General features: G+C 38.1%; 1 protein-coding gene across 2 annotated transcripts; it reads right to left on the bottom strand.

Annotated features, from left to right (window-relative positions):
* Positions 1-3,659: 3,659 nt before the first annotated feature.
* On the bottom strand, positions 3,660-16,385 carry phaf1 (phagosome assembly factor 1). Of its 2 annotated transcripts, XM_079223499.1 has the most exons (16): positions 16,251-16,385; positions 15,985-16,067; positions 15,185-15,268; positions 14,880-14,923; positions 14,404-14,483; positions 14,200-14,294; positions 12,381-12,478; positions 11,568-11,680; positions 10,893-11,026; positions 9,550-9,633; positions 8,587-8,669; positions 7,998-8,041; positions 7,816-7,865; positions 7,229-7,287; positions 6,928-7,000; positions 3,660-5,958 (listed from the first exon to the last, which is right to left on the bottom strand). In XM_079223499.1, exons 1-16 carry the CDS (start codon positions 16,312-16,314, stop codon positions 5,863-5,865), a joined length of 1,284 nt encoding a protein of 427 aa, XP_079079625.1. In that variant the 5' UTR covers positions 16,315-16,385; the 3' UTR covers positions 3,660-5,862. The 2 variants fall into 2 exon arrangements, with proteins under 2 accessions (XP_079079625.1, XP_079079626.1); XM_079223500.1 differs by lacking the exon at positions 15,185-15,268.
* Between the last annotated feature and the right edge of the window lie 5,569 nt (positions 16,386-21,954).

The raw sequence follows: 21,954 nt of genomic DNA, 5'->3' as shown, positions 1-21,954 counted from the left end.
TTCACATCAACGATTTAAATGTATATAACTAATATTAGTACATATATACTCATGATAATACATAGGCCTATCCTTTTATAATAATAATTGGGTAAGATCCTGCCACATAGGTATTTCCATATATGCATATTTTGTGTCCCCAGAGATTTTATACAGATATTTGAATGCATAGTAAAGCCATGTCTTAGTATTTTGTGTATAGATATCTATCTCAGAGTAACAAACTTATACATTCACAAATTAACTCTATTTGTATTTACTCTAATCTTGTTCTGTTCATACAAAATTAATTGTACATTACTGACTCACTATAGTGTGTCTTTATACATTAATTGTGCAAGTTTGAAGTGTACCATATCACAAACAGTGAACACCGGAGTTCATAGATAATAAGTATAGCTAAATCCATGATAACCAACTTTCTTTCCATATAAGTAGAAATTGTTTGTTTTACCTGCATGTTTCCATGCAAGCAGAGACCACCTGTACAAGAGGGGGAAGGGACATTCTTCCCCCCATAGCTTGTCTCTAGCTTGTTGAGATTAATCTTAGCCATTCATGTATTATGCATATGAGTAATCTTATATTTCTAGGTCTGTCTGTGTCATGGAACAATGTGTATATATATATATACATACACACATATATAATATATATATATATATATATATATATATATATATATATATATATATATATATATATATATATATATATATACACACACACACACATACATGTACAGAGCATAGGACACATCATTTTGATCTGAATTAACTATACTATGACTATTTCATGACTTTATCTAGACATAACATTGACTACATATTTTTTAAAGGTTTACCAAGAATGTTTTTACAACATACTGACGTTCATTAAGTTTTCATGGCAATTTGATGGCATTCTAAACTTTTATGTTTTGCACATAAACTTATACTTCCTTTTGTACAAAGCGCTCATGGTACAGTACAGTGCTTACAAAGTAAGAGTTTCAAGGTTGTGAACTCAGAAATAAAAGCCTCACAGTCTTTTACACATCCCACATTTTTATTATGTTTTTCATATCCTGGTTGCACACACAGAAAATGAACGTTGACGTCATGAATGATTTCATAATATTCCAATTGTCGCATTGGAGTTGTTCAGAGATTACACAGCAGTAGCGAATCTCAGCAAGCATCATCAAAATGCAGTCAAACTTATTTTCCTTTCTTTCTTTCAGTAAACCTAATCCTTCTCTTTGCACTTTATTGCTATTACCATGTTTCAGTGGACATGCTGAATAAATGTACGTATTTCTTCATACACAAAGTTATAGTATTCAAAATAGAAAAATGCCACATTCCAATGAATTTCACAAGTTTTAAGTACAACTCCCCCATTTCCAGAAATGGGTTTAAAATGTACTGACTCCCAATTTTTTTTCTGAGGAGCATAACTGGGCAACAGAATATATGATACCAAGAACAGACAATACAAAGCATCAATATGAAATTACCATTACACTGAACTGAATCCGTCCATTACGAATCCGAATTACTACGATCTGGTTATGACAATCATTCATTCATGTATTCAATTAAATAATAGTAAAAAAAAATGTGAAATTTAAAAGCCACGCAGACCTCAAGATTTTTCACTTGTTTAACTAGATTAGAACATTAGTTTAAACAAGAATGTGATGAGTCCACCTGAGTTTGGATGAGATTAACTACCCAGAACCCCATAGCTCCTCCCTCAGCATCTCAGTAACAATGCACCTCTCAGCACTGACCGTGTAAAGTGCTGGGCGGAGTTTACCAAAACTGGATTAATGAGTAGAATTGTTTTTCTTGTATTAAGTGAATTATATAATGTATACTGTGCTGAGCTTAGTTCCCCTTAAATCATTGAGCATTTCCCTCAGGAGAATCTTGATTCATTCACTGCTGCCTCTACCGTTTCTGTTTTTTCATATGATCTGCTTCCTAAGGAGTAAAGCTCACATTAATACTGAGATCTTTTGGGGAATAACAGATTTATATTGTGGAGGAAGACGAGGAATGGTTTTCCTTCAGGTCTTACAGAAGAATTACATTGCAAAAAACATGTATTCCTCAGTAACTATGATAAGCTGTTAAGGGTTGTGGACACACATTGTTGTGTGTGTTTGGTGTTATTAACATGCGCACACCGCACTGAACAAAGTAGCTTACAAACACATTAAGGTTGGCGAGAAAGAAAACCAACCTGAAAAACCCATCCTTGACTTGGCAAACTCAACCTAGCTGGCCATTCTCTGCAGGTAAAAGGAAAACTAAAGTGACAGACGGCCATAATACCATGTTAGCTTGTTGCTAATGCTCAGTGACAGGCACACTGTACAATGATGCACTTCAAATGCATTCTCAACCTGTATGTACAGAGGAGATAGAGACGGAAGTCAAACACAGGCTTGGTGGGAGATGAGGCACAATATTCAGCAGTTTGTGTTTCATTGATTTTCTCATAGTTACTTGCACAAACGTTTTTAGTAAAATGATGGAATATAGCCAGCCTGGCAATTGTAATACATTGGTTTCCATTTTCCACTCATGTGGATAAATCAGAGCAGGAGTTGGGATTTGTATTCTGAGTTCTTCAGACATTAGCAGACAGCCATTTCTCTGGAACATCTTAAACATGGGAGCTCAAGAAGAAAATGAGTTTATTTGTTGGATTCATCTTGCAACAATAGCTATAGCTTCTGGGATCCTAGAATACAATACCAGACTGTAACACATTTATCTCTTATGCGTCCCGAAACCCAATCACCTTAACTAGGACGCAGTCTGGCTGCAGCCAGCAAAACACATGTCTTAGTGTAAACAAGTAGAAATCTAGCAACATGCCAACGCTGGACTCCAAATCAACCAGAGCTCTCTTCCAGTCCAGATGTGAGGAAGCTTTCTCTGCCTGCATAAATGGAGCTTTTTCTTTATTGTAAGATGTTTCTGTGGATTCAAGTGTAACCCCATGCAGTCTCAGTTCAAGCAGAGCAGTAGCAGGGCTATCTACTGGCACCCAACACGTATGTGTCCTTACAGCCTTAGCACAAGAACAAGTTCAACACCGAGTGGTCTGGAGTTCAAAATAAAATAACAACGTCCATTGCTTGTTAATTGGTTAACACATGTCAGTTGTGTTTTAAAGAGGAAATATTAAGACACTCAGCCCGAGTCAGTTATGTCACGTAAATAAAATGACACTCAACTATTTACAGCATTTGTACATTATCAGCGAAAAGAATCAGGGTCTGAATACATTACACAAATAATTCTCAGAACAGCCAAACTAACTGTTTTTTTACACAGCACAGACAGTCATTTCTTCAGCTGTATGGTAAGAAACCACAGGAAAAAGTACAGTTGTTTGGCTATTTCCTGTGGATGCTGCTGGTTACAAGCTAACTCGCAATGCGTTTCAACCAATTGATTGAGTCAGTTGGGATTGTTAAAGAACGTAAATATATACAAAGAACTAAATATCTTCTTGCTTCTTTTGTCACGTATACAGGCCCCGACTTCAACCCTGATGCCTTCACATTGCTTATACAAGCAATCATAAATTCAGCAGTAATAAAGAACAAAACAAATGAAATGACAATTGTATCAATGGACAATAAAAGAGAATGTGTGTATTCAAATGAATACACAGTTTATTGAAATGGTTATGAGGAAAAATATTCCAAATTCAGGCATTTGGAGGGAAGCAAATGTTATGATGAAGGAATGATGATTAAACCCATTTTCTAAAAGGGTTTAAATGTAATTAAATTACAGCTCTCTGACAACAACAACTGTACAAGAGACTTCGACTATTGTAAATGTCTCTGTCACAAGTCTGCTCTTCACGGCTTGTGCAATTACTGTCAGCAGTTACAGAAACCAGGAGCTGAATTTAGCGGCGTTACCGCGGCAATGACTGCAAAGTGCAGGTTTCACATGAAAGACACAAGAAAAGGGAGACAGCCAACAAACGACTCTCTCCATAGGACAGGTGTAAAGAAAAGAGACTACTACTATGTCCTGCTGATCAAATGAAATCATCCTGAATCGTCTTTGGCTGAAGCATTTGGCAATTCAACAATAAATGCAGACATTGCTGAGGGATGAATTTTGACGCAACAATCAGATGTAGAGATAAGGAAAAAGGGAGATGAGTGTAACACAGATGATAGGACTGCATACCCCATGCACCATGGGAGGACCCGTCTTCTGACTCCGCTTGAGCGCTCTGAGGATAAGGGCACGATGAACCAATCAAGTAAAAAGGTGTATATTAGTGCAAATGTAAAAAGAGAACATGATGAAAATGGTCGTGGTGTGAATGAATGAAGCAGGGCAGAGACCAATAAAACCAGTCTGTGCCCCTCACAACATGCAGGATCAAATAAACAAAACGGGTTGCCAGTTTGTGCTTATTAGAAGTTTCCTCTCATTCAAAAGCGTCTGCCAAGTTCATGCATCTCCTTGTGTCATGCCTGCATGTCTCCATGTTTGTTTTGTACTTTAAAACGCAAAAAAAATAAAATAAGATAAACCAGCTTTCATCCATTAGAGACAAAATATCTGCCTGTGTGTTTGAATTAAAGTCTGTTGAAATGCAAATTTGAAAAACAGCAGCCCGACACGCACTGAATTATCCGAGTGTGTGTGTGTGTGTGTGTGTGTGTGTGTGTGTGCGTAAGGAGACAGTCACTGCAACATCTATAGTTGCAAATAACAACAGCTGTGTTGGGTTAATAGTGTTTACTGCTGTGTGCTGGAGAGTATCACTGTGTGTTTGAAGGGCACCACTGAAGAAAGGCGGAAGACTAGTGAGTGGGACGGTTAAAGAGGGAGACAATACGATGACAACACTTGGACCGCTCTGCCTCGAGGAGGCTTCACATCTGGTCAACCAGCCGTTCTGTGCCACATGTCTCTGCAAACCCCGAGGGTGCTTGGTTCTTCTCTTGTCTGACAACATCTGGATGTTCACGTTTTTCTGGTTAAAAGTCTCCTGCAGCTTCCAATGTGTTTGGCTCTGTTGGGTCTTGGTTGGGCTGGACGGGTTTGGTGCGTGCGGTTTAAATGTGTCCGGGTTTTGTTGAGCCAGTTGGGCCTGGTTCTCAAGTTGCGGCAGGAAGACAGGCGGTACTGGTTGGGCTGGCAGTGTGGTTGGTTGGTGTTTATTCAGTGTGCCAAGCAAGAGTTTGTTTCAAGACTTTGGCCTCAGCGGTTTACATAGAGATTTGTTGCAGATGATAATTAAATGCTGATCCTCTCACCACAATGTGATGGAGGTTATTGTCCAATACAGGCTGCCATTACTTTATTATCTTACTGGTGGAACCCTGCTGTCCTTACTACAGTCTGGACAAAGTGTTATTTCGTGGTCCTGGGCAATGGAGTCACTGGATGGAAACAGGAAACAGCTGAGCTCTACTTGAGCAAAGATGTTCTTCCGCATGTCAGTTTGTGGCACCACCGTGATATTCCCACACAACCGAGACATCATTTCCTTGCGAAGCATCCGTGGTCCAGCACTGCGACCATGTCACTGGATGCTGGTTCCTGGGATAGTCTGGGTTGTGTTCACTATGCCGACAGGGTGCGTCTGATTGGGAGAGTGAGTCTGAGGACCCACCAGGAAGAGTTGATAAACACCAGGTGTGACTTGGATATTCTGGATTCTGGTTGAGGGTCTGTTCAATGAGTAGCATCTGAGCTTGGTGCGAATTACATTGTTGCTCTGGGTTAGGTCTGCTCGGTTATGAATCTGGCTCTGGGTTAGAGGTTCAGTCAGCAGAGGTACTCGACTCAGGACAGGCCAGAATGGGATGAGGTTCTGGTTTCTTGTTCAGTGGGAACTACTGCTGGACTCCGGTCGAGCTTGACTTGTGGTCCGATGAGCACCGTACAGGGTCACTGATGCGATGTGGTTATTCTGCATCACCTGAGGAAGAGGGATAAAGAAAGTATGTGTTACAACGGACTGGATTACATACAAAACGTATAGAGTAGAAATATTCAGGAAAAACACAATGTCCATTACCAAGGCTATTTCAAAAAGACAAAGAGACAAAGCAGCCAATACCATTTACACAATACATTACTTAATGGGACTTAGGTTTAGGTCACATTCTTAAGTGTATTCCTCTCTTAATATGGCATACGAGTAATATTTATGTAATAAAAAATGCCATCAAAATCACCTCAGGTAAAACTATTTATAAATTAAGATTGCAGGCAAAATACCACAATCACATTCTGGTCCACTTCTATCCTGCGAGTTTGCACTATTGTTATAATATTGTTGTAAAAAAAAAAATATGCCAGTTTCAGAATGTCTATTTAATGCATGGTACATTTTGACACGCTTGCAATTACAAAAATTAAAACTGCCATGACTAACTGAGTAGTGTTTTTGTGGCAATCTCGAAGATGTTCATTAAAATAAATGTGTTCATAGTCACCATCTATCAGCCACATTTAGGTAATACAAAGGGGATTGAGCCTATGGCCCACTTATAAATCATTGCTGTTTAAAGATCTGCAGTATAATGAACTGGGTGTCTGTGGCAACGTTCCTGAGGATTTCTTCAACTTCTCAGCAAGGTAACAAACTACTTTCCCTTTCGCAGACTCATGCCACGTGCTGCATACAATTGGATGACAGTTGCTCACTGAGTGGTGTAAAAATGATTGCCTGATTTCTTTATTAAAACAACAATAGTTTTGTTTTGATGTCCCCAGTATTGTGAAACATGTAGTATTAACCACATTTGCTGTTACCCCTTTAGTAAATAGGTTGACGCCAAATCAATCAGGATTGAAATCTTAAAGATGGCCACATTAACTATGGTTTCACACATATTGTACACACTTGAATGCTTGCTAATGCTACAGTGACACGTGTTCTGACCTCAAAGATCATCCTCTGCTGTCCAAAGCAGAAGGTAGAGCCGAAGGGGTTGGTGTTATTGGCTGACGAGGACCTATCAAACACAAACATCCGATTAGAGAAGACAATCATTTGGAAAATGTTGCAAAAAAATGTTTCCTATAAAAATGTTGCAGCTTGAATGTTAAAACTGTAAACCAACAACAAAAATAAAATATGCCAACTAATTATCTTAAAATGTACGTGGCACACATTTCCAATAACATCATACATGAATATAATACATTTTGTCTGTGTAGATGCAGGAGCATGTTTTTTGTACCTGTGGAGCACGACAGGTTTTTCCATGGGGTGACCGAGCAGCTCCTGAATCTGATCCCACTGAGAGGAACAAGAAAGTTAACAGACAATTCAAGAGACAACTTCTGTAGCAGCAGATACAAAGTATTGTTTATCTACTGCCTTGTATCACACGGTCCCAAGACCTGTATAAAAAAGGTTTATTAAGGGAACAACAAGAAAGACTGGTTGTAATTAGCTTCCAGGTGAAAGAACTGCACGATATATATTTCAATAGACCACTGTGTAGTAAAGGACACATGTATTGTTTGTTTGTAGTGGATGAAAGTGATCACAGGACTTTCATTATATGACGTCCTCTGCGGTAACATCAGAAGATAACAATCACCACAGTATAAAACAGATGTCATAAAATCCAGCTTTGATGGATATGAAACCAATTGTTTACTCCAATACGGAGAGCAGGTTTTAACGACGCCAGAGGAAAAACAAATGGTGGTAGAGTCCAAATTAGAAAGCTGAACTCACTGATGAAGACACCATGTCAGATCGTTACAGCCCTGCATAGCGCCATGTATGTACAGCACATAACTGCTGTGTAGAACTGACCTTGCTGTAGGTTGTTAACATGCAGTCCTCCGTCTGAGAATCGGCTCCTTCTGGAGTGCAGGGACACAAACAGAGTAACTGGCATTAGATGAGAGGATTATTACAAATAAACACAACATTCCCACTGAGACACACATGGTTCATTCTTCATGGTTCATTCTCATGACTGATAAGTGTCTCACCTTTCTTAATGACAAGTGGAATCTTGAAGTCACATCGATGATATCTGTGATGACAGAAAAAACATAATCAAAAGCACAGAAGATTTAACAAAATGCAGAGATGCTACAGTACAACTAGAGATAATAACAGTTCAGCATGCAGATAATTACACTTAGATGGTGCAGTATTAGGGTTGCAACAGTTCACTTAATTTCCATCACGTGTACAGATAATTTGGCACAAATAAACAGGAATTCAGTAAGATTACAGTGCACTCTCCAATTCCATCATGTGCAGCCCTACAGCACTCTCTATACACACACACTATATATATATATATATATATATATATATATATATATATATATATATATATATACATATACATACATACATACACATCGCTAGCTGTTAACATGTAGGATGTAGCTTGATCGGGGAGTTTTAATTATTAATTTCCATTCATTCTTTATTGTAAAACATTTATTTTACAAATAAGTTGTTCACTTTAAACCGTAAGTTTGCACACAGCCCTCAAAGTACCTTTCCCCTGTCACCACATGCCACATTGACACACAAAAACAAGTAACTAGACAGAAATATATTTACATATTGAAGTTGTAATGGCCGGGGTAGTTGGTATGGAGGACAAACTTCTTAACCAGGTGAGTTGCAGAGTCAAACAGGATATCCTGAAAAAAAAGAAAACACACACACTTTAAAATTGCTTTTTCTGTTTGTCAAGACCAGCTCATTACAGCCCTGTCTACTGCAAACAAACAGCGGGGCGAGTAGAAACTTCCCAACAGCCATTCATCACTACCAGCCAGTATTAAAGAAGATGCTGAAGCTGACAGGATATTTTAGTGCAGTGAGACTGAAACAGACTTTACTCTAACCAGAAGGAAGATGTAATGCAGTTCAACAGTCCTGCAATAAATACTTCAATGAACTCCAGCTGAAGTACACTTACTGACATACATAACATGTCATTCAATTCAGTATTGGTATTATCCATCTACTAAAAATGTGGCATTAAAAGGGATCATTTCGGATTCTATGAAGTAGGGTTTTTCCTACAGTAGATGGCATTTGGCATGCCCTTGGTTTGGAGACCCAGGCAGAGACCATCTGATCTGTAGGAGGTAAAACTTCTGTTTTTGTTAAAGGAGTCTAGTAGCTCTCAGGAACGCATAGAAGGATATAATGGCTTCAGTGCTCCAGGTACTCCTGTCTGCTTCTCCAATATGGAGAAGTACTTCATACAACCAATCATCCAATAGCTGCATCTTGGGCTCCTCACCACCATCAGCAGTAACATAATATGCTTCATCACAACCTTGTTCGCTGTCATTTCTTCCCAAAAAGTACCTCACCTTGAACAAGCTGAATGCCCAACATTGAAGCTGTTATTATAAAAAGTAGATCAAACATATATGTACTGTGGCGACAACTTAAAGTCAATGAAATGTCCTTAAGCAAATCACTGTATGACCACAACTAGATTAAAAATACCATCACGGAAGAATACAAAATGATGCAAACAAACAAGCCTGGGCCGAGCTTACGCACCACTCCGAGGGTGAAGTAGTTGAAGAAGTAGTCGTTACATTTAGAAGGAACCTGCTTGTGAGGTGACGGAGAGTGGATCTTCATCTAAAACAAACAAGAACACATGAAGATGTAGAGGATCAATAGAAGATACGTCTTCACTATTAATGCAGATACAAAGAAACATTTGTATTTATTTATTTTGGGCAATAACTGAAATAATAACGAGCTTTTTATCTGTGAAATAATTATCTTTTTTTTGGGGTTAAACCAGCTCACTGTTGGGTGCTGTGCAGGTAGTGTTTGTTTTTCTGTTTTTGTTGCTTGTCGCTACTGAAAATAGTTTTAGGAAAGTGGTGAGATTGAACAAAAAAAAAAAAGTACATTTATTTTCATAAAACCAGAACAATAAGATGAAGACACACAAATGGTTTGCAGAAATGCAAATTAGGTGATAATGCTAATCTGGTTAGTTGCATTTGACCACTTTCAGATTACACAGTTAGTTAATCCAATGCCTTTAACAGTTAGTTCATCCAATGTCAATACAAGTAGTATGTATGTATGTGTGTATATATATATATATATATATATATATATATATATATATATATATATATATATATATATATATATATATGTCACAAGGGACATTTGGGCTTCCTTTCATTCTTTATTTTTCAATAATTCTGAGTGTGTTAATGCATATATTTTGGCACGAGTATCCTTTTTTTTGTTTTTATTACTTAAAATCACCTTCTATGCTTCTACAATATGTCTTTAATAAACTGTGAAGCCAACATTCAGACACTCAGACCCTTAAGGACACAAAGGCCCCCATTAAAACCCAATAAAACCAACATTTAAGGTCTAACTTCCATTACAGCAGCAAATCCTGCATTATTTTATATAAATCTTTCAATCTCGAACCCTGGTTTAAACATTGTTCTAATGTTATGGGGCAAATACATCATATTTGCTTGGTCTCCACTAGTTGCATTGTGGCTGTTTTTTTATGTTTGATGAAATGCATCAACATCAGTGCAGTTGCTTATCATTGACATATCCCAAACTGTGACAAAAAACATCTCCCCAGTAATTTGGCAGTTATGAAAAGGATGGATTGTGTCAATAATATTAATATCAAAATCATTTCACGGACGTTTTTTTTGACGCAGACAATGTTGTCCTCTCAGGACATCAGAGCAGATCTTTAAAGGGGTGCACACAAGTTAAGTTCAATTTATCAATAGATTTCCTCTTTATAATTTATTTATTTCAGATTATTTTCAGGGCATAGTGAAGATATCACAAGTTGTTCAATCAACAATGCATAAAAACACTAAAAGAAACAGTTTTTCTACCTTGTCTTCTGACTTGTAGAAGACTTTATGTGGCGAGCCCAGAGCACCCAGCACATCTTGACAGGAATCTCCAAAGTAGATGCTCCTTTCTAGGGACCTGACTTTAGCATCCGCCATCACACCTGGACCGCAGCCTGCACTCATTACAATAGAACAGAACAGGACATTATTTAATCTCCGGATAAATGACGAAAAAAAACAGTCAAACAGCATGTCAGTGACATTGATTCGCTCCCTGAGAGTGGACTGTTGGACACAATTGTTTTTTAAGTTTGCATAAAGCTAGATAAATACACAGCCTATTAAGGTACGTGTAGCTAAATATGTGTTTGTCCATGTTAGGGTTACATCATTTTACAAACATGCAATAGTAAATACTATGATTAGTCTGCAGTGGAGGCAGCTACATGTATTGTGATCAATATGGCTTATATTTAAACAAAACAATTCAAAATTGTGTTTATTGCCAATCTAAACACATTTGGGTTAGATTTGATGTTCAGCTCCAACTTTGCAGCAGTGTTACAGATTGTGGAAAGTGTGGAGACAAGAGATAAAACATCCTGTGAATCAAAAATGTAGACATGAGGATATGTGAGGAAAACACTATAATTATAATGAGGAATCTTAGTTTGCTGTCCTCCAGACGTACATGAACACAGAGATACGTGTTACCTGCAGTGAGAAGGCGGAGCTTGAGCCCCAGAGGCCCTGCTCCATCTCTCAGGACATCAACACTCTCTGCAAAGATGTTACCAAGGAAACAAGCCAACGGCATCACGGGAGCCCTGAGGACCGACAGTTCAGTTTGTCACATGTTCAATATGGGAAACTCCACAGCATCCCCCCACTTGGTGTTGTTTTCTTTGGCTACATTGGAAATGTAGGATTTAAGTTGTGCTTATTGCCCATTTCATTGACAAACTCTCACATAACTCGTGCAGCATAACCCACTCTTATTTACCCAATCATATGATCACTTCCTCCCAAAGCCAACTTTGCTGAAAGCGCACCATGTAAAATTCTCCCACAGATGAGTAGCGCGTTTGCGCAAGCATGGGATTGTTTATGTGGACGGGTTTTAAATAGTGAGGTTTCAGCAAAGACGCATTTGTTTGTTCACAGTGTGGGCAAGCGAGTAAACAAAGTTCTCTTCACTAACTCTAGGTAACACAGGGTGAGTAATGGATATACAAATGCATATTTTGTGGTTTGAAATAGTCCTTTAATCAGTGCTCAGCTACTTCTTTCACAAGAGATTTGCTCCAATGCTTCCAAAAAATGTTTTGCTAAACACATTTCAGTTCGTTGGTTTGTAAATGTTTGCTGCGAGAAGTTTAATGCAGATTTAGATGGAGTTTAAACGTCTTCATTGGCGTCCATTTTTAGAATAATAAACTCTGTGCACTCTTTGGTAGAGGGATGTCCTCCAAAAGTGATGTCTAGTTTGTGTATCTGCACGTGTCTGTGTGTGTGTGTGTACGTTACCTGGTTTCCTGCAGGTTGTTGCCGGTGTAGATGTGCATCCTCTTGACCATGGCCCCATGTGGAATCTGCAGGGAGGCCAAACCCATGGCAAAGTTAGGCTGCCAAGGCAAAACAACTGGGAGTAGTATGGGACGGGTGTATACTGTGTTTGTGCGTGCACATTCACAACAACTTGCAGAAATACATTTTCCTAGGTACAGAGATGTGATCATTAAGTCAAAACATTATGACGGACGTAAATAAATACCCATGTTCAAAAGGTAAAAGCTCATCACTGATTGGTCACACTACATTTTAATCCAATGTGGATCTCTGTCGGGATATATCCAATCAAAATGGAATGAATGCAAACTTAATTTCTGTGCTGATTATTTGTGCATTTCCAAGTTGTATCATCACCAACAAGCATGAGAGATGTCAAATACCAGAATGTTATTAATCATTCTGGTATTGAATTAAAGCAAACCATTGTAGGCCTTAAGAAATGTGTTTTAAAAAATCTATCCGTAGTATTTTAAGACTTATTTTCTGAGGTAAGGGTCAAGATTATAAGCTTTAACTTTTCCAGCATTAAGTTCAATGGGAAATTAAAAGTAGTCCTTAAAAAATGCAACATAAAGTAACCATGATTCAAAAGATTAAATTAATTGAATTAAAAGAAAGTATTTCAGAAGTTTGCGGTAATTTTCCCTTTGTCATTACGGGGTATTGTGGAGAATAATAGAAAAAAACAAATCCTGACAAATATGGGAAAGACAAAGGGGTCGGATTATGCTCTGAGCGTAATGCAACATAACCCCTTTAATGTTTTATTTGTTCTCAGAACACAGTATCAGTTTTATCTAAAAAAAAGAACAACCTGCATTCAACTGACATTTTAGACAGGAAACAAACTACAGCTGAGTGTTGAGCTTTACAGAAAGAAATGCAAATATTCTAGGTCAAACTAGAGGCCGAAACTACCACAACACGACAGATACGAAGCAAAGCCTACGCTGTTGTTTCACTGAACCAAACAAAACTATTTAAGGAACCCCGCCTGCAGCTCGGGGCGGATTGGAAAGTTTGGGAAATATCCAATGCATTTACTAAGATATCACCGATATGTTGGAGCGGCAGAATACCTAAACCAAAATGATGTGATAAACTGCAAACATCTTATCAATGGGATACAAAGTCATCTGTGGGGGAAGTAAAAACATCAATGTGTGACGTGTGCTCTCACAGTAGCGAGCTGCAGAGCGGAGCAGACGGCAGAACAGCTGGTTCATGACATGCTTCACCCAAGACATCCACAGCTGTCCAGCATAGACAGTAAAACATCTGCCTAGTTAAACAAACCTCGATCCAAAAACAAATCCTCAAAAGCGAAAAACACAAAAGGCAAAAACACTTTAAGTATGTATAAACTTAATACACAGATTAAGTGTTAAAATATGACAATGTCATATTGTCTTGAGAATCTGAATTTGAAGCTGCGTTGTCTTGGAGAATACAATGATGAACTTGTGTTGCCGTAGCTAACCCACGTCTTTAAACTTCCTCCTGCACTCAGATGTGTACTGTTTACATAACAGTGTAATGCGTCTCAATAGAAGAACACTGGATTTCTTACTTCTAAAATAACTCTCTCGTTATTAATCATCAGAACATCAAGCTGGCGGTGATTAAAGGACATGCTCGAGGCAAACATAAGGCATGACCTCACATTCCATTTTCCAAATAAAGGTTAATAATCACTTCAACCACAAGGCTGCCTCGATTCTCCTGGGATGTGAGGAAACTTCTACAACTGGCTGACGAGCAAATTGATTCTCACCTCGTATTTGGGAGCTTCATTCCATGAATCCAGTTGGAAGGAGAAGGACAGGCCTCGAAAGTTGAGATGGAACAACTGCTCCGCAGCATTGTAAACTGGACGCGGACAAACAAAGACGAAAAGATTCCATTAAAGAGATGAATGAGATCAAAGTGTAGGTTCATTCGTGAGACACCGATAATGTGTGTATGCCTTGGGAAGTACCTCCAGGGTGCGTAGCTCCAAATGACTGGTCTATTTGCTCTATTGTGGGGGCAATGGCCTGAGAGTTGAAATGGACTCCACTGAAACACAACACACACACAGCCAGCGTTACAATATTTACATAATACAGGATGTGCGGCATTATTGATGGAGCTATTGCTGTATCATTTTTAAATATATTCCACTGAAAGACAATCAAACACACAGAGTTTAAGAAACACATTAACGCAGGCGGACTCAATTACTGCAACATCTTTCACTATGTAGCTGTATATCTGAGAGAATCCATGACTTGTAGTTGAAAACGATCTCTGTGGCAACATAAAATGGACACTGTAACATGGAATGACCAATATATAGCCGTGCTGTAGATAAAGGCTGTATAACAAGAAGGTTTTATACTTGCTGCCTCAGTTGTCATTCAACAAGTTTCTAATTGTCTTCGACTTCATTTTGGCATTATCATATCTACTCACCAGTATTTCAACTTGACTTTGCTCAGGTCGTACACTTCAATCACCTGTCGCTCAGAAAGATGAAAAAGGTTATGGCACAATGGGTACAAAACAAATGGACAATTAGACGGCAACAACAAGATCAGCGGAGTTTAGTGTATGTGTCAGATGCTGCTGGAGAAATGCATCAGTCCTCTCTTCCTAATATTGGAGTGCAACTCTAAGTTAAATGAAATCATGGTAGACATTCCTGCATAAAACAAGTCGTGTTCAGACCCTGAGCTTATTGAGAGGCCTTTAAGTTTCCTAAAATCAACAATGTTCACCTTGAGTCTCTGATTTGTGGCATCAAACAGCAGTTTGATCCCATCCTGAGTCAAGTTCAGTATGAGGTCATGGCTGAGTGGTGTCTGGAGGGGAGAGAAACAAACAATAATAAACAGAGAGGTCCTCGTGAACAGATATGCAAATGACAAAAAATTCTAACTCAGCTGTTTTTCTACCTAAAAAGAAACAAGGCACACACCAAGCTTTAAAACAAGAGATACAAAATTGACTATTTCTTGTGAAAAATACATATGTGTTTCATATTTGGTGTCATACACGTCAACATGATCTGCTTCCAGTTGCTCTTGAATACATATTGAATCTAAGATTCATGCTACTGTCATAACAACATACCTAACTAACTTTAGTTATCGCTACTGAACCTGGGAAATCATTTCAAATAGAAACATTTGATAACGGTATACATCAGCCCAAATCAATTATTTTTAACGGTACAATCTTTTTTTTTGGATCCTTTGATTTTTTTTAAAGAATTGTAACCAAGATAAGAGCATCACACTGATACCTTAAAAATAAAGCGGTCAGTACTCTCTGGTGGAAACACTATGCATTGACAACACAAATCAGCCTAAATGCAAGACACTACGATATTTCACCAAATGCAGAACTTTTACCAAACATAAAATAAAAATTGAAATATTTGGAGTTTTAAAATGACTTGAATTACTATTGCCACACAGGAAAGCTTCAATAAACTATGTACTGCCATCTAGAATAGGGTTCTTAAACACGCTGATTTACATTGTTGTGTGACAAGACAGACACCTGGCCATCTCACCTGTTCACTGTATAGCACCTGGACGTTTTTGATAATGCGGCAGTGTTTCTGCAGAATAGAGATGGCCTGGGCCAATGGCATCCCTGAAAACACACACACACGTTGTTGTTTTTTTTTAAATTGAGCTTTAGTCGGCAACAGTTAACAAAAACATGAACATGCCAGGAAAATCATGATCAAATGTTTTTATTTAACATGAATGAATAGTGTGTAGTCTCAATCTCTTTCTCCGTCTTTTTAGAACTTGACAAAGTTGTAAGACTCACCTAAGGCGAATTCCCATTGCTCATTTCCTAGTGATCTCTCCGGCACCACCTCCAGGTCCAGCATTGGCAAGTAGTGGGAGCAGCTCACCTCACCTCAAGACTCAATGGGACCCTGTGGGGAACCCGTTCTCTTCCCTTGTCTCTCCCTGATCTCAGCACCGTTTCAATAGTTAAAGATGGATATTTCAATTCATAACTCTATCTACTTATGTTTCCACGTGAGAGCATCAAACAGCTCCTCAAACTATGGGTGACAGTACAACGTGGCCAGTTTATCACATGCCATATGTAATAAAAAGCATGAATACTAAATAATAATATGTATAGATTCAAAAAGACATTAACAGAGCCACCTAAGACTGAACACTAAGACTTACATACGTGTTAAATAACAGTTTAACAAGTTACCCAGCGAAGTCTGACAGCTGGCACACAAACAAATGATGCAACACCAGCCAACCTACACGTACAATGACAGCTGGCAGTTAACCTATTACCCGTTTCTATGGCTTCAAATCGATACGAATATTAATATATATAAAAAAAAAAGGAAAAATAATTAATTCACTCGATTCGACGTCAGGAATAAACAAGCAGACGTGTTTAATAACAGCCACACGTCTCCAACCGGCTTCAATGTAACACCAGCTTGTGCTGTTTAGGTCTTACGGTGATGAACACCTACACGAAACAGAGGCACGAAAAATAACGTCTCAAAGCCAGATTGTTCTCACTGGTCGCTCCTCCTGCCGTCATCTGTCACCGCCGCGGTTACGAAAGCACCAAATCTGCGTCTTTGCGCTACGGGTGAACGCGAGTTGACGAGCTAGCTGCCCTGCGCGTAATGGTACGAAAGTATAAATATAAATAACGTATGTGCAGAAAACAATTCTACATTCAAGACAAAGACAATGAATACTGCGGCTCAGGCAGGCACGACATAAACAAAGAAAGCACGCCAAGCCGTCTTGCTTCCTTCCCTTCACGCGCTGGAGCTAGCTCTGCTGCCGTTGGTGCGCAAACTCCTCGCGCTGAAACGCTTTCCTCGTCCCTCGTCAGCTCGTCCGCCGGGAAAAGCCCACCGTGTCCTTTTCTCGGGTTTAATTTGCCTCCAATGTCAGGCGCTGATAAGAGCAACACAGTGTCCAAACAACAGCAACTTCAGGCATCAACAACAGCCAAGCAGGATCAGCTGATAATTCTACTTCCGGTGTTCGACGCACGTTCTTGGTTGACGTGATGACGTCACGGTCAGCCATAGATAGCGTTTCAAAATGTGCTCAATTTAGGAAATATCTGAAACTAATGAAATGCAAGAGAGAACAACACTTTTTAAACTGTATTATTGTAATAAGGATTGAACTACAGAATCTATTTCATTCATATTTTTGTTTTATTTTATGCAAGCTATGCTTAGTATATTTAGTTTAAATTGTTTGCTCTTCTTTATTTTGTAATTTACAAGTGCTCCTATATGTTTTTACATATGAATAGGTGTTTAAAATGTTTCATAATTTTATTATTTTCTAATACTCCGTCATTGTTTTCTATGTGAGATTTAAATAAAGTTTAGAGAGAGGGGAAAAGCAACACAAAAACTAAAACAAAATAACAGATAATTTGACAGGTATATAAAGCTTCTTTGAGGTCAATAAGGCACATTGGCTTAGTTGTTTTCTTTCTCCAAATAGCCTGCAATAATGTATACATTATGGAGCCCAAGAAGAGCCGTGGAAGGTTTAAAAAAAGATGTGACTTACTTTCCATCTAGGGTCCCTACGATAGCTACAGTTTGAAAAATAAGCATATTTGCAACATTGATGAATTTACAATCAGACCTCAAGCAAGAATCAGCTATCTAGCACATCCGGCTGTCCCTTCAGCTCAGCGCCTGTCGCCTTGAGACTTCGCTGGGAGGAAAGCAGGCGGCCTCTCCTGAGACAGACCTTCAGCTAGTTGAGTTCACGACATTGAGATGAATGACATAAAATAAAGTTTCATTCAACACACAAATGGACAGACTCAGAAAAATAGGCACAGATTTAAATTCAGCGCACAGCCTATTGTAAAGTGGAAGACAGCTTTGACATGTGACAGTACAAAAGGCACAGGTGTAGACAATACAATGAATGGTGACTGAATTCCATAAAACTGTCTGAGATTAGCGTTGCACCCTGTAAAATGTACCCTGCACTCGCAAGCAGCGGTGGAAGAATGCAGATATTTTACTTTAGTTAAACTAGCAATACCACAGTTTAAAAGTATTCCATTCAAAATATTACGTATATACCTATATTGGTCCTTTTTTAGAAATGTATTTAAACTGTGTAAAACATTACAATAATCATGAACAAATATAGTGATGCTACACATCAAATTAAACAAGAGAGCCATTTCAACACAACTCAAACACCAACTAAAATAATTATTAAAATAAAATAGTTATAATTTTGTCACGAGTCAGCCCACTTTGCATGTGTCGGAACTAGCAGCCCATAGCTTACTGCTATCAGAAAAAGACAAATAGCAAAAAGCAAGACAATTCTACACAGATTCCAAATCTATTCTATACTACCAAATCCCTCTGCTGCAAAGCATCACCGAGATATGAACTAAAGAATACAGCAACATAAATCAGTCAGCAATTTTTTTATTTTTTTTTTATTTTAGTTTTTAAATGCATTTCCCCCAGTAAATCCACACTGATGCAAGTTTATTGAACACCATAAGTCATATGAAAGTGAAATATAAGGTTTGCTACATGAAAAAATTCCAATGTCACAGATGCGCGAAAATATGCGCAAATGTGCCGAAATGCAAATTTTGGAAACCTCGCCTGAATTCTCTCTGTACTTTACCCAATCTGACTTTGTTCTGCTTCACTTTTTCAAGTGAACACATTGCAGAGAGACTGTTCACATATTGTGCTATGATTTGGGAGAGCCTCAGGGCTTAGTGAAGCATCATTTCAAGGAGATCATCATCCTGAAAGTGTTTTTTTCTATAGGCGGACCTGAAACTTCTATTTGTTCTGTGTTTCAATCTTTATTTACTCTTAGCCAGCAACATATATACTAATATTTACACATCTGACCAAAAGCACACAAGGGTTGCCTTTATTATAACACCAAAATTATTAAAATAGCCCTTGTGGTTGCAGAGATACACCCTTTTTAGTTTGGGTATGCTATTTCGAGCTAAATCCTAAAAAATGCCTTGGTGCTTAACGGGGCTTAACGGGTTAAGTACAAAAATGTTAGCATCAATATACTTTAAGTACCAACAGTACTCATAACGGAGAATGGACCATTTCAAAACACCATATATTATTGTACTATAACTATTGATGCTAATGCTAATGCTATAGGGTGGAGCTCATTTTAATGTTGCCCTATTCATATGATTTTTTTTACTATACGTTACTTTGCTGGGCTTGTGAATTTCCCCTGGGGACACATTCAGTCTCATTGATATATTAATATCATGTATTGTTAAAATATATATATATATATATATATATATATATATATAATCGGAAGCTGCAGTTATTATAGTTACACTATTCACCTATTAAGGTGCTATAGAGTCGAAGTTTAAAGTGGCAAGAAAAATAATATTGCATCAAGTATAGTGCCCTCAAATTTGTACTGAAGTAGAGTACTAGAGTAAATGTACTTAGTTACTTTACATAAAGGTGTTGTCACTAATTCTCGCTGATCACACTGCTCTTGTTGAAGGAGGGCAGAGCTATGCTGGGGATATTGTAATATCACTAAACTCTAGTAATAAGAGCTATTAAAGCGTAAGTTGTTCCACTCAAACAGGAAAAACTAAACAAATTGGAAAGAGACAGAGTCAATCAAGCACAGTCATCACCTCGTTCATAGAAAAATTTAGTTTCAGCGAAAAAATCAGAAAAAAATGCAAGAATTCATACATTTTTATTATGAAAAACTTACAACATTTGAATTGAATATCTCATATCTCCGATTCCTCCAAGAGGACAAGCTCAACCCTAAACAGAGAGAAAGGCAGACCACACACACTCACAGGAAGGAGAAACGTACAGGGAGTGTGTACAAGTTCTTCTTTGGATCTCTAAATAAAACCAAAGTATAAATAACTTAAACAAACAAGAGAAACAGAAAGACAGTTATTTGTTTTGCCTTAATGCCTGCATTAAGAAAATTGAGGGATGGAGTATCAACTAATGTGTTTACAATGGTAACCACCTAAACAATGGTATACTGATACTGGGTGGGTGAATGGAGACAGGGTGATAAACTGTCATTTCCTATCTACGACTAGAAGTTTTGTCTTTTAAAATCAATCCCTCCCTAATGTTTCTTAACCTGAGAACACAGTTTAAACCCATGAAGATAAAGTTGAATTACAAAACATGGCAGATTGATTGATCTAGTAGTACAGACATAACCGTTAAATCATGACATACAGATTTCCAAGAACATACAGTGAGCGTCCATAATACTGTCTCTGCCTGTCCACCGACATCTCCTCTCTCATTGAACTGGCTCATCACCAATGCTGTCAGTTCCCACCGATTCACTGTCGGAATCAAAGACAACTTTCTGGGAACTTTTTAAACAATGAAATCAAGTGAAGAGTGAGTGAGATTGTGTCATGGAAACAGCAACTGTACATGTAAACCTCTGACAGCTTGCACCACATGTTCTCATGCCTTCCTCTGTCCCTCCACTCACCTCACCTCCTCATTCAAAGTCTTTAATGCCACTTCACTGCTGTGTCGACTCTGATTGGACGTTTACACACAAACCTATCAAACTCAGCCGAGACACACAAATCAACCTCTTATCACACCAAACGTGCCCCAGGTCAGAAAGTGTGTTTTCAACATTCCTCAACTAATTTAGCACCGAGTCACAGGGACAGTTGGCTTTGCAGGATCAGTAAGCATTAAGCTTCTCTCCCCAGTCTCACAAATTTCCGTATGGAAACAATAAATAACTAATGCTTTGGTTATCTGAATGAAGTTCTCCCATTCTGGAGATGTTTTTTTGTTGTGCCCGAGCTGGATGATTTGGTTACCATTAAAACATTTGTTACCATTTCAACTTCAAACCGTTCCTTTTAGTTAGTTTGGTCTTTTAAAATGATATTACCTTTCTGTAGCCACGGCCGGGCTGTGGTATCACGTTTATGGTTAATTAGCTTGTTTATTTTAATTTCAAATATAATGTATTTCTTTACTGTAAAACATATTGTAAAATGTTACTCTCTTATCAATCAAAAATGTCCTCAGCTCATGTAAACCTCATCAAAATTCTTAATAAATCAGACTGAGAGAAAAGAAAGGCATGAATAAAGAAAAGTTGTGTCTTGGTTATAATAATTGTAATAAAACAGTTGAGTTCACTGAACGTAAACCACACTGGAAAATGAAACGAGCCTCTAGTTGCACAATATAAAAATAAAAGGGCTTGAGTCAATCCACATTCAATGTATTTATCCCAGGAAGTGGATTTCCTTAAAAAAAAAAAAAAGACCATAAAAATAACATTAATATAAGAACACATGAAACAATGAAAAACTAAAGCAACAAAAGTCCTCAAAACTACAAAATGTCTGGAGACGTTTTGCAATTTTCAACTCAGTTTTACATAAAATATTTTACCGCTGCTACGACTAGTCCATACCAAAGCTGACAGATGAACAAAAATGAATA

The sequence above is a fragment of the Taurulus bubalis genome, assembly GCF_910589615.1.
Source record: "Taurulus bubalis genome assembly, chromosome: 9".
NCBI lineage: Eukaryota > Metazoa > Chordata > Actinopteri > Perciformes > Cottidae > Taurulus > Taurulus bubalis.
Note: the sequence above shows the minus strand (reverse complement) of the source record. Positions and strands in the feature narration are given on the sequence as shown.